At 40.1% G+C, this 13,631-nt stretch overlaps 1 protein-coding gene across 2 annotated transcripts in view; it reads right to left on the reverse strand.

Annotated features, from left to right (window-relative positions):
• dab2ipa (DAB2 interacting protein a) overlaps window positions 1-13,631 on the reverse strand; it is a 165,506-nt gene that overhangs the window by 144,443 nt on the left and 7,432 nt on the right. The window contains exon 2 of one of the 2 annotated variants that reach the window (XM_072703040.1): window positions 4,067-4,183. In XM_072703040.1, coding sequence (XP_072559141.1) covers window positions 4,067-4,094 — 28 coding nt within the window. In that variant the 5' untranslated portion in view covers window positions 4,095-4,183. Of the gene's footprint in view, window positions 1-2,399; window positions 2,698-4,066; window positions 4,184-13,631 lie in introns of those variants that run through there. The other variant, XM_023834471.2, reaches the window with a different exon arrangement.

The raw sequence follows: 13,631 nt of genomic DNA on the forward strand, positions 1-13,631 counted from the left end.
CGTTCAGTGGAAAAGCAGACCTCAGACTCTCTCCATGATCATCAAGTAGTATGTCATCATCTTCTCAATGAGTTACTCACACCATGCTCAGCTCCGAAATATTCTGTGTCTGTCACTACATAAAAAACAACAGTTTGGAAACAAAATGCATTTTCGAAGCTTCAGAGTTTAATGAAACATTCTTTGTACCAGTTGTGTCGCTCTGAGAAAAACCCCAAACCCTTCCCTATTCCAAACTGGCCGTTATTAATTGGCAGCTTTCTGCAGAGTCACGCTAAGACCTAAACAAACAGCAATAGCAGCTAAATATTGGCTTTTCCAGCGGCAAACCCAAAGACCCAGAGAAGATGAAACTTTCACCGTGGGTGCCCACATTCTCCATGAAGCTACAGAGTGAGGGTGCAGCCGAATCGCACGGGTTCCCCGCTTAGCACGACTCTGCAGCTAAACGGCTATAATGACAGACGCAGCAGGTCAGTATTCATCACATCCACGGTGTGTGTGTGCATGTGTGGGTGGATGGGGGTCATGTATACATTGTGGGGACGTTATTTTGACCATTTTTTTCTGTCCCCACAAGGAGAAACTCAATTTTATAAAAATCTGTGAATGCAATCAAAAAACTAAAAATGCCAAAAGACTTTATCGTACCATATTGGCCTAAATATAAGACAACACCAGTTATAAGAGATTATGGATACGGGTTAAGGTTGTCATGGTTGGGATTAGGGTTATGCCCATGGAAATGAATGGACGTTCCCCACAAAGATATGAATACAGGTCTGTGAGTGAGTGAGTATGTGTGTGTGTGTGTGTGTGTGTGTGTGTGTGTGCGTATTTACTGTACTGTAACATACTTATTTCTACAGACCGAACTCCCCAAAGGATTGAGAAGACCACGGCATGCTGCTGTTACTGTTAGTATTGTAGTCAGTCACTTAGACAAATACAGCTGCAGAAAGAGTTTGGTATCACCAGAATGATCACTGGGTTACTGAGGGAAAACTTGTGATTTTGGTAAGCTAGAGGGTCATTCACCCCTTGTGGCCAAGAGTCTGGGTGTTTCATCTATTACACCAGGGTTCTTCAAATCTGGATCTCGATTCCAAATCCAGGCCTTGTTTTCAGTTCTCCCAGGTAGTTAGATTAATAATTACTGATTCTGATTGGCCAGAGGCTTCACACCTGACTGACAGGGGAAGGCTGGAAAACCAGCAGTGCTCAGACCTCGAGGACAGTGATTTGAATAACCCTGTGTTACACAAATAATGAGCTGGGTATTTCAATGATTTAAAATGTAGTATATGTGTTTCTGACACTGAACAATTGAATTCAGCTTCTGAACTTGCACAGTATAAGAACAACCTTAAAATAGCTAAAGCTAAAACAGGGTTAGGGTTAGCTTTGATTGGTTATATTCTGAATGTTTTCTAACAAACAATATTCAAGAACAATTGTAAAATGCAGAGTAATATTAAATTAGAAATTATATGCTCCACATATACATAAACATAATTATTTTTTTACTAGCTAAGAAATGGCACAGAACACTGCCAGTTAAATGGAAGCAGCTACAAGCAAATTGCGCCTTCTGAAATATTTCAGACACTGACTCATTCTAGTAAACCCCACTCAATAAAAAAAAGCCAGCTCAGTCTACTACGGTCTTGGAAAGCTTTTCCGTGGTTAGTCCAAAGCATGCAGTCTGTTTCACAAACTTAGAGTGTTTGAAAGACATACCCACCGTTAGAACAGTCCATTAGAGCCAATGCAGATACTCATTTATCTTTCCAAAGTCCTGACAGATGCAGTAAAAAGGTTAAATCTGTAGATAATATGACTTTCCAATCACATTTCTCATTTATTCAGTGGCATTATGCTGTAGATTGTAAATCCCTCCTGTTACTCTCTCCCACCTTTACAACCAGAGGATTATATGGACTTAGTCTACTTTCTGTAGAACCATTTTAATGCCAACCAGTCCAAAAATAAATCAGAACTCAGGATTTTTTTTTTGTCTTCACAAACAACAAACAGCAGCAAAAAAAAGTGCCGGAACACCTGGACCCCAAGACTGTTTCTGCCTCTCTTCCAGGTCCTCGCTGCAGCTCAGATGTATTACTGCTGAGGACTTTCTTTTAATTAGCAGACTATGTCAATGAGGACTGAGAGCCCTCCTCTGGTAGGCTCACAAAGGCTAAATTGATTAAATGTGAGTGGCAAATGACACAGAAGTCCTGAAAGCACTACAGACTTAAGCCCAGCAGAGTCCCACGGACAGTTGTCGCTGAAACACACTAACCAGCAGGAGTCCGTCTCACTGCCTTTAAAACTGCAAGCTTTTGTTTGTAATAATTCTTAATAAAGCAGAAAGAGAAAAGTGTTTGCCCTGCTCTCACCATCGTGAGGGTCCTGTTCACCTATGCTTGGCTCCATAACTTCCCCAAGGTGCAGAGATGGGGCATATTCCAGCGGGCGGCCAGGAAGCGCGGAGGAAGGCTCGTCACCTGATGGCCGGACGGGCGCTGCCGATGCTCAGGGTGATGTGCTACATCTGGCTTCTCTGCCTGAGAGACAGACTGGAGCAGTAGGCAGGCCCCACGCCAGTCGTCTCCTCTTGCGGCTCTTAAAGACACAGTGCCTTTTTTTCCTGAACACCCACTTTTCCCTGGTGGCCGCTGCTGACGGAGGCTCACATCTCGCCTCCCACTCTATCCTCATATGTGCCCTGTGCCGTTCAGAAAACCCCAACAAAACGCTCCTTGTAGGGGGCCGGATTTCCCACAGACTTCACGGCATCTCTGCAGTTATAACTTTAAACCAAGAGCTTAAGTTTCAGAAAATAAACTTTTAACTGGCTAAAACTCCCGTGAGAGTTCAGCTGAACACAAATAGCCCATGAACAGCTAAAATAGAAAAAAAAAATCGCTATGAGCACCTGCAAGCTATATTTCAAGACAGATCATGGGACAAGACATCTTTTTAAATAAGCGTTGGACGCAGCAGATCTTACACTGACCATGTGCTGATGCTGCATCACAGTGAGACGTGATAAATGAGGCTAAACCTGCACGGCCACCCAGGTGAGAGGGCAGAATCATTTCATAGTTATAGCTTAACGAGAATTTTCTATGGCATAAATAAAAGTTTAATGTAATAAATTAAAATATTTAACAAAAAAAATGTGCATGTTACACAATGCAAGCTGCCCAAAAATGCCGTCTGTAGCCCGACAAAGTTTGCATGCCCGATTTGTAACATGCATATCTGCACATGCGCAGAATTCATATTTTATCATGGTGCTTGATTTGTACCACTTCGTTTCACGACCCAACCTGATCCTGTTAATACACCAGGTTAATTCCACGTACGGTTTGTGAGTGATCTCCACCAGCTCTGAATGGGATGCACGAAGAAAAAACTTTCTGCTGAAAGTCAAAGTGACCAGAATTTACAGTGAATGTTACAATTTTGGCAAAGAAGCATTCTCTCTCTCTCTCTCTTTGTTTTTTTTTCGCCATGGATTTTTTGTTTAAATCCATGGGGGGGGGGGAGAAGTGAAGTACATATGAGGGGGAGGGGGGAGGTAAACTGAAAAAAGCCAAACTATTTCTGAGCTACAATACAATGTTGGAAAATCCTAAGAATAAAAAGTGAATCACTTCTACAGATGAGTTTAGTAGGGGGCTGGAAGCAGGCAGCCAATGGAGAAGAGACTGGAAAACAGGCTCTTTTTGTGAAAGCAGCCATGACAAGGCGAGGGCGTGTCAGGGCTCATAATCACTAAGGGCCCTTACAAGCTACAGCCATGAACTCAGGGCAAAAGCAACACACTTCCATCACACAGATGGCCATTATATTGATCAGCAGCCCGGCAAATAGGGGGCTTTTAATTCTCAGGAGAAGAGTGCTCTATTCAGCAAAAAACGAAGGTACAATCTTCTTGACACCACAGAGAATTTTTATTTTTTCACAACACAAGACAAACAGGGGTCCTGTTTACTTCAGTGACACTGACTCATTGGAATAATTTCGTAGGCCTTTAAAAGCAGACCCTTCAGCCTACCTTTGAAATGTAAGTCTCTGTCCGTCATTTTCAGTAAAAACCTTCATCTGAGGACTTCAAAGACGTGCGGGGCAGACTTCGGCAAACTCGCCGTCCTGAATACTGATGGAGGGGCTCCTGCAAAACAGAGCTGAGTGGTGATGGTCTTCATTGTGTGCATCGTGTTTAAATTTCTTATAATGCTATAAATTTAGCCCTTTATTGCATCGAAAACTGTAATATATATATTACAACCAGAATCAAATTGCACCAATATGTATGATGACCCAACAGACTCCTAAATATTGGGTCCAAGTACTGAATATGAACTTAATGGCTTGATCAATGTGAATGGGCAAACTAAATCCACTCATGCAAATCCTTCATAACCGTTTATCCAGTGCAGGATGACAGAGAGCCAGGAGCCAATCCCGCCAAGCACAGGGAATATCCCAGACGGGCAGTTGACTGTTAAAGTCAACATAACACACCCTTACTGCCTGACTGCTTTTGGAGTGGAGGAGGAATCGCATGCGTACCCAGGGGGAACATGCAATCTCCACACACAGAGAACTAGGCACAGAACCCCCCGACAATGAAAGCGCAGGGTGATGGTGCCACCCCTGTAGCCCCCCATGCCCCTAAGCATGCATTAATGCAGACTGAAATGGTGATTATGTGAGATTCACTTACAAAGCTAACTCAAAGCAGAAAACTATGGTTTCAAAGCTATTCAAATCAACAGAAAGGAGGGGAAGATTAGACCCAATTACAATGCGTGGATGCACTATCCATCCCAATCAGGATGGTGAGAAAGGAAGTCTGCATTTTTAAACATTCCCTGTGATTTCTCTTTAGTCCCGCTGCTGCATTAGCATTTCTGTTTTTTATTTTTTTTTGCCTCACTTATCCTGGGTGTAACAAACAGTTCCAATTGTATTTGAGGAATTTTCACCTCAGTGAAACTTTCCCCTCAAAATTTAATCTGTTTGATTTTTCCCTATGCCCACCGGCCTGCCAAATTAATTTGTAGAGCCCTGTCATACACATACTCAAAATCCCACCAACAGGCCTGAAACACCCGAGGCAAAGTCATTCTTTGGGATACGTCCAGAATCACTGATGAATTGTACACAGTCTGCTTTCCAACTGCTCTCTTCTGAGCGTACATCCTTAAGACAGATTTGTCCCTTGACTCAATTACATGTCTGGAACAGAGCATAGTTGGAACGCCAAAACGGAGCCTGGAGAAAATGGGTGACAGCCATAATGTGAATGATGGAGGGTGACGGACACAGCCGTCACAGAGGAGAAATAAAGCTGCAGTTTGCATGGACTCCATAATTAATGGGCTTAAAATGGACACTAATGGACACCTGCAACTGTATGTGTGCACATCAAGGTCGAAGACATTACAGAAAGGGGATGCAAATCCTCAAATCTGCATGGAGCTTAACAGTAATGAAACAAATCAAGAACATTCAAATATTTGATTACTGTACAATGTACTTTCTTTTGTAAGGATTTAAGTGCCAAGGACTCTCCCAGTGCAGAACAACTTAAAATTGGTCTTCTGCATGTTAATGTTATACAAAACAGAAAAAGGTCTCACAATCATGTCAGGAGTCAAAAATGAGGTGGCTGGAGGAATTTCAGAGAGAAATGTAGCTGGAAACTTCAGACAGATTTCAAACAAGGGCACCGTAATTTTTAAGAGTGGTTCGTTGTGCAGTTACATCTTTAGTTGTGTAGTTACATCTTTAGTAACGATTCTAGTGCCTTGCATGCTCTAAGGAAGGTTCCTGTCACCAATAGTGCGAGCTGCTTTATATTTTGGGTGTGCATTTTCAGCCTAAACAAACAAAACAATCTGGATGTGGTAAAACGTGAAAAAAATCCAGTTTCCCCATTCTTCCTAATCAAATACAAGACCTACTCTAATGCCCTTAATCTCCAAATTCCCAACTATCCCAGTGTACTTCATCGTTGACCCCCTGATGATAACGGAAACTCCGATGAAATGTCCGGTATGTCTGCTATAGCAGGATTCTCTATTTCATTTCTAACTCATAAGGGAACACTGGTTAATTCAGCATAATCAACCAGCATCCGGATTTACTGTGTGTCTCCAGGACATTGCTGCACAAACGGATTATCCCTATTGGGATTCTTACTCCCTCTCCCAAATTAGACAAGGAGAATGGTACAGGTGACCTCACAGCTGTTACTGCATGCTGAATGAAAATAAAATACTTTCCATATCTACACATATTATTTTGGAATGAAGATAAAAGGTACACCCTTTTCAAATGCTAAAACTAAAAAATTGGTCCGGTCATACTTTAAATCTCACCAAATGTCCCTGACAAACCTGAGCTACAATGTTACAGCTCATGGACATGGTCCACTGGCTCTTAAACTTCCATAAGGCATTAAAGTTTTACATACATAAATTATTCATTACCACTAACATGTAAATAAGGTATAATCTGACTTAGACAAAATGGCCACCACCCTGATTGATATCCTCTAATGCAAAACAGGCGGATACCACCACGGCTCCCTTATTGCTGTAATATTTTCCCTTCAGCTGTAAGAGGAACATCATGTGGGTTGTAATCAGATCACCCAGAACCATACTAGAGAAACAAGTGCTGTTATTTTAATTCAAAGGCATTTGATGAATGATCCAATGACCAAGTTGAGATTGAAAACAGCAGACGTTAAATGTAAAGGCTGTACGACAGCAGCAGTGTCTGTCCCATGACCTGACCACTCAGTTCCCCTGTAACAATGACAGATTCATGTTCAGCCCACAGGCTCGGCCACTGAACAGCTCTGGCTAATTGAACACATTAGATCGTGCTTCATTAGCCAGAGGAAGACCACGTTCTCAGCTGCAGCTCTGCTCTGAAAGCCAGTGTAATGGTCTGCATGGTTACATAAGTCCTTTCCCATTACCTGCTCAATCATGAATCATAGGAGAGATTAGGGTTGGATTTCAACAGACGATTGAAGAGAAGTAGCAATTGCAAAAAAACCTGAAGTCATTATATCCTACTTCTTTTCCTAAAACATTGTGAGAGACTGGGCTAAAAATATTCCCAAATTACATCTTCCAGTCATTATCATATTTTCAGGCCACTGTGTTACATGAAGCTTCAGTCATTTACATGAGCCAAAGAAAAACCTTTGGTGAAGAAGTCTTACATAATCACCAGCGCAGAATGTTATGTATCTTCAGAGCAAGACAGCACACATGATGAGAACCACAGTCACGTTCCATTTAGCCACAAATAATTAACAGTAACCATGCTGCTCTTTCCATCCAGACAAGGGACACTGTCTGTCTTCATGTTGGAGGGCTTAAGGGACTTCAAACAGCACATCTCATTCAGAAAGCACTGTAAGTGGACCTACAGCACTGCTAAACAAGCTACAGGAAATTCTGTGAGAGTCGTTTAATTGAAGCCCGTGTCAGCATGATAGCCCATCCTGGTTATAAATTTATAGCAGAGCTGTTCCTCACATCTGGAGATCTATAGTTTCTGTATGAAATGCATACCAGATAAGTCAAGAGCATAAAAAGGAACCTGGCCCTTCACATCCCCTGGCCTGCAGACCGCAGATGGATTCCTGACCATGACTCAAAGAAATCATCATAAGGGTGTGAGCTTAGCTGATTTCATGTGAAATCTCTGAGATATAGAGACATACACAACCAACACTGTCACGTAGAAACTCAATCAATCAAACCTGATTCAGTTCAATACTTTTCACAAGCAAGTTGTCATAAAGAGCTTTTCCATAAGGAATTACAAAATGGATAAGCTATATTGGTTGATGGTAGAAAATCTGCTAGGTATTCACAGACCGAGTAACTGAATAACTTTGCAGAAAAATAATTATATGTAGGAATGTGCATTAATAAGATTTATGTGTGTGCAATTTGCCCACCCCAAATAAAATCCCTAATTAAATAAAAAAGCAGCTCAGTGGAAAAACACAAGATTTCAAGCAGATCCCGAATATATACTGTCATGATATTGAGCTTCTGTAGGCAACAGCTCCAATCTGATGACTCACTTCAGATGCAAGACATATTTCAGTGCTCCCCCGAGAGCCAGTCTGCTGTAAAAGCTCCCGTGTTCCATTTGATTCTCGTTGCGTTATGTATCTAAAGTTTGTGTTCTTCTCAGTGACTTTTGGACCCACTACAGGCAGTAGACAAGAAGATGATGATGGCAAAATTGGAGAACATTTGGTGGGGCTGCACGACGTCATATTGCAATTTAATCGCGATTCTATGGCATATGCACAGTAATTACCAGGGCTTTAGATAAGTGAAACACTTGTGACACTGGCTTTTCAGTACATATGGACATTTACTTACGCCCACAATTTGGTAAGGAGATTAGTATGCCTAAAATATTGAGATGTGTACAGTGACATCCAAAAGTTAGGTAATCTGTATAAATTTGGCTTATCCTTAAGCTTATTAAATTCAGTTAGTGGAACACGCCGCATGCTACTGTTCTGGTATATAATGGAAGCGATAAACACTGAAGTGGTGGTGAAGAGAGGGACAGCTCAGCAGCCACAGCATCTTTTAAAAGAGGAGATACTGTAGTTAAACAAGGTAAAAGGACCTTGGCGGTGTGGCGGTACTTTTTGCAGTTTCAAGTCCGGCATGTTTAATAAAGATACGCCACATTTATACAGATTACTGATTTTGGGCATCATAATACGCCACCCATTAATATTTTCGGAGCACTACTAATCTTCTTAGCAAATTATGGGCGTAAGTAAACATCTGTATAGTACCGAAAAGCCGGCATCCGGACAAATGTTTCCACACTTATCTAAAGTCCTATCTTGGAGCACGTTTAATCGCCTGCTCATTCCACCATGGGGTATTAAGAAGCACTACTGAGGGTCCTTTCCGCTTGCTGCCATCAGCCACTACAGTGACGCCCTCTGACGTGGCAGCCTTCACCCCAAATGAGAACAGATACCAGGATAGCTCTAACAAACAGAAAAGGACTCGCTACACAGCCATCTATGCACATCATTAATCTTAATAAAGTACATCTGTGTTTTGGTTTTTTGAAATGTACCAAAAGAACTGACATTATACATTTTTCATTTATTCTTTTAAAACATGTCAAATCATTTCACATCTTACAGTCACAGAAGCTCATGGACTGGACTAGATCCAGTGTATGGAAGGGCACACACACACACACATACACACACACACACACACACACACACACACACACACACACACACAATTGTCTACATTCCAAACACATATCCACTACAGGGTTACGTGGGGATATTAATTATCCACAGTAAAGCTGCAAGGTCTTACTTGGATCTTTTTGCAGGTTTGCATTACACGTTGTTTATTCTCCATCTATTACGCACATAATATACAAAGGTGAATGACATGACAAGCAGATTTCTTTGTCCGAGTCTATTTTTTTAAAATCCTTTAATAAATCTAACGTCATTGTTTGGAACATCTTTAATGTGAAAATATTTTCAATACATTGAAATACTATGCAATTTCAACATTTTTGTATCTCAAAATCTAAAAATGTCAGGTGGCGCAAAATGAGCAAATGAGCCTAGTACAGTAGAGTCTCGCTTATCCAACAAACTGGCCGGCAGAACGTCGGATAATGGGAGGTGTTAAGACAAAGCCTATGAAACGTCAAACTATGTTATAATTTTACACATTTTACGAAAATCGTGTTTTACAACAAAACAGAAAAAATATACTGAAAAAATGAACTTACAGTCACAGAATCGTATTAAGTTAAATACAGTATGTACTGTTCAGTCGGGGTAACTAAGACAATTGAATTCTTACTTTATGAAGGTTTTATTTGGGAAAAAAAAATGTAAAACATAATATCTGGTTGCACCCCCTGATGTGTCATTTTGTGAAACCTTTTTGCCATTCACCCGTAACCCACCAAACTGATTTGTTAAATTTTGTTTTCTCATTGTACTCTGTATTATGCCATAAATTATGTAATTTTAAACAGATGTATTAAGTAAAAATAATACTACTATCAACAAAGCTGAATTTTGACCATTGCCAAAAAAAAATTTCACTGAACGTTGACCATAGGTCATTAGTAACGGACTAAATTTTCTTCATTTGAATTTGTAAACACAGAGGATCTGTTAAACTGCAGATTTGCAAACATGAAGTTTCTGCAATGGTTGCTATGGTATGGATCAAAGTTTGACAAGTTCAGAAAGTGCCGCATTGAATAATTCAGAAGTCTGTCATATAATATAGATGAGACTAACTGAAGACAAAGATGATTAATGCAGCACACAGCAATGGGTTCAATGCTTTAGGCAGGCTAAGGCCCATCTAAGCTAAACTGCTCTTCCAGATGTTAACAAGGCTATATAAGGAAGCATGGAAGCAGATCACTAAGCTTTCTGGCTGAGTTTAAAGCTGAGGACAGGGGCTCAGGAATAATTGTGTGAAACACTGCGGTCAGATGTAGTGAAGGATCGTCGCATTGAATAGCAATGACGGAAACAAAATGGGACTTTTCACGCCGTCTTTATATAATACAAAAACATATGTTGCGGTCATAAACATCCCCAATCACTAAACTGAAATGATGCTTTGAATGGGCATAGATCACAGTAATAGTAACACAGCAGCACAGAATCGTAAGGTTGCAAATTCAAAAACCAAGTGGTTTTGCCGTTTCACCCAAGGGCGTAACTTTGGCTGGAACATCGAGGTCTCCACCCATTACAGGGGAAACATGATTATTGGGGGGGTTATATTGGCTGGATCTGATTTTTGGGGAGGTCATGACTCCCCTAACCCCCCTGGAAATTACGCCCATGGTTTGACCCTTCTAATGATTCTTAGTTTGAACTGTTTGAACTCCACAGCTGTATGGGGCAATATGCAATGCATTCGAGAATAACATCTAAGCAATATAATAATCCACAAGCCATTCACAGAAGTCATGTAATTGCCCATATAATACAAAATAAGCTGTACAACATACATGTAGTTTTGCCAATGGGATGATACTTACGAAACATTTTGTGGATTTTTTTTTTTAAATATGTTGCTTTCATAAAACATTAATGGAATCCTTAATTACTTGTCAATGCCGGGGGAGGAAACCACACAGTTCTCCATGTTAATACACATTTTAAGACAGAAATATAATTGTAAAGCCAGATGCAACACATCAGCTATAATAATGATGTTTACATGCCAACTGATAGACTTAATGACATAGGTAGTTACCTAATGGACAAACAAGTCATGTTTGTGACGGTCTTGATTTGAGTATTTGATTGCTTTTATTTAACAGTTCATTGAGCAACATTTATAAGGTAACAGTAATAAGCCACAACAGATAATACTTTGCTTGATTATTTATTCAAACATTTACGGGCCTCTGCAAAAAAAAATAGTTCTCACCAGCCAACTGTTGACTGTTGCCTAGCAACTCAAATATTCCAACTATTTTGCATCATTTATTTGTATGTTTCTATTAAGGGTTTTTGACACATCTGTAAAGCAGAGTGATACATCTGATATGAAATGTCTGAGTGTGGTTATACAGTACTCTGATAACAGCACTCATAGAACGCCTCTTGTCCAATCAGATTTCTTACCTAACTGTTGTATAAAATAAACGACATAATAATGCACTTTCAATGTGGATAGCGATGTAATCAAGAATGAGCCTGCTATCATCGCAGCTCACATGAGTAGCTTCAATACAAGGCCAAGAATCTGTACCCCCATTCCACCCCCCCTTTGTTTATAGGACACTGGAATGCCACGTAATGGCACTTGAGGAGAACGATCTTTACAACATGGCTCAGAGTGCAGAACACGTGTAATTACATGATGGGTACAAGGCTAATCCCCTAAACCCTGATCGAGACATGCCAAACACCCAAGCAGTTGCAGAACTCCAACAAGGGATAATTATGCGGTCCTGAAATGACACCTTTCAGCTTAATCAAAAATAAACATGCCAGACGGGAATAAATACAGGCTTGTGTTTCACAGGCACAGATCTAAAGTGAATTCATTGAAAATAGAACTGATTACACAATGAAGAGTCATGCACTATATTTAACATTATCTATTGCCTTCTGAAAGAAGCCAGTCTTCTAAAGAAATGCCCTAAGTTGTATTGTTTTATGCTATCAAAAAATTATATTTTTCCAGATAACAATCAATGTAAAATCCAAATACTCAAAGAATTCTAAGCATGACTTTTTAAAAACAGACTTTCATTGCAAGGAAACAAATGCTGATAGCAAGTATTCAGAAAGTGAGAGATGCGAGACAGGCGGCCGAAAGCCCAGTGCGGACGGGTGCATCGCCAGTCAGCTGCTGATCATCACAATCCCACCCAGCCTGGAATGTGAAGTCAAATTTTCCCTATTACCATCCATCACCCTGGAAGTCAAAGCTGGGTAAAAGAGGACCCACCTTGAAGAGGAAAAAAAATATTCTGGAATGTTGGAAAGTTTTCCATACAACTTTCATTTTTGTCCAGTCTTCGAGTGATAACATACAGTACAGATTTCCAAATGTCCCACTGCTTCTCAGTAGGATTAATGTCAGAGCTCTGAACGGTCCACAAGGATAATTGCTTTTTTATTCCTCGCCAAAATGTTTCATTCTGGGAACTTTACCGAATGGTATGATCAAAGTATGGAAATGTCCAAAGTGTCGAACTTTGCTGATGTTCCCAGAATGCTGTACCACTACAACTAAGACTGATAATATAAACACAAATGAAGGGCAAGGTAGAGCGGGGGGGGGCACACTGCCGTTTATACCTCAAAGCTCATGGGTTTAAGGCGGGGCCGTGTCTTCGCAGTATATACATATAGGACTTTCGGAAAATAATAATATAATATATTATAAAAAACATTTAACATTTAACATTAAAAGTAAAAAAAATTATTGTGCTGACATTGACAGAACCTTCGTTAAGATGAAAAACATGGAAATAATTAGTGATTCACCAATAAGGAAATTTCTGGCTGATACTGACAGCCAATTATTTTGAAAACTGACACTGATACTGATCGTTTGGGAGGTTCTGCTTAAATAAGATTAAAAGGACCCTCCACCTAAATAAACAAACAAAAAAAAATATTATACTCCAAAAGAAGTATTTAGAGAATTTAGAGTATTAGAGCATTGAGTATTTAAGAGTATTGTATTTAGAGTATTTAAGAGAAATCTTTATTTTTTTAGTTAAAAACAACAATTCTGGCATACAACAGAACCAGAGCGCTATTATTTATAACTACATATATCTTATACATTCATAATACAGAAGCACTGAGCATGAAGTGTGATAAACTCCATAATTTTGATTCCACACTGTCTGCACTGAATTTTCTTTTCTTATCAAAGGCTTGCGTTGCGTTACTGACAGACTAGCGTCATTGGGCAGTACCTCATTCAGAAACTCTTCACTGTCTTGCCTTAAGGTGAACAATCAAATTTGTTGTGCTGAATTAGTAGATTAGTAGCAATGTTTGCAAAATGCAG

The sequence above is a fragment of the Paramormyrops kingsleyae genome, chromosome 2, assembly GCF_048594095.1.
Source record: "Paramormyrops kingsleyae isolate MSU_618 chromosome 2, PKINGS_0.4, whole genome shotgun sequence".
Lineage (NCBI taxonomy): Eukaryota > Metazoa > Chordata > Actinopteri > Osteoglossiformes > Mormyridae > Paramormyrops > Paramormyrops kingsleyae.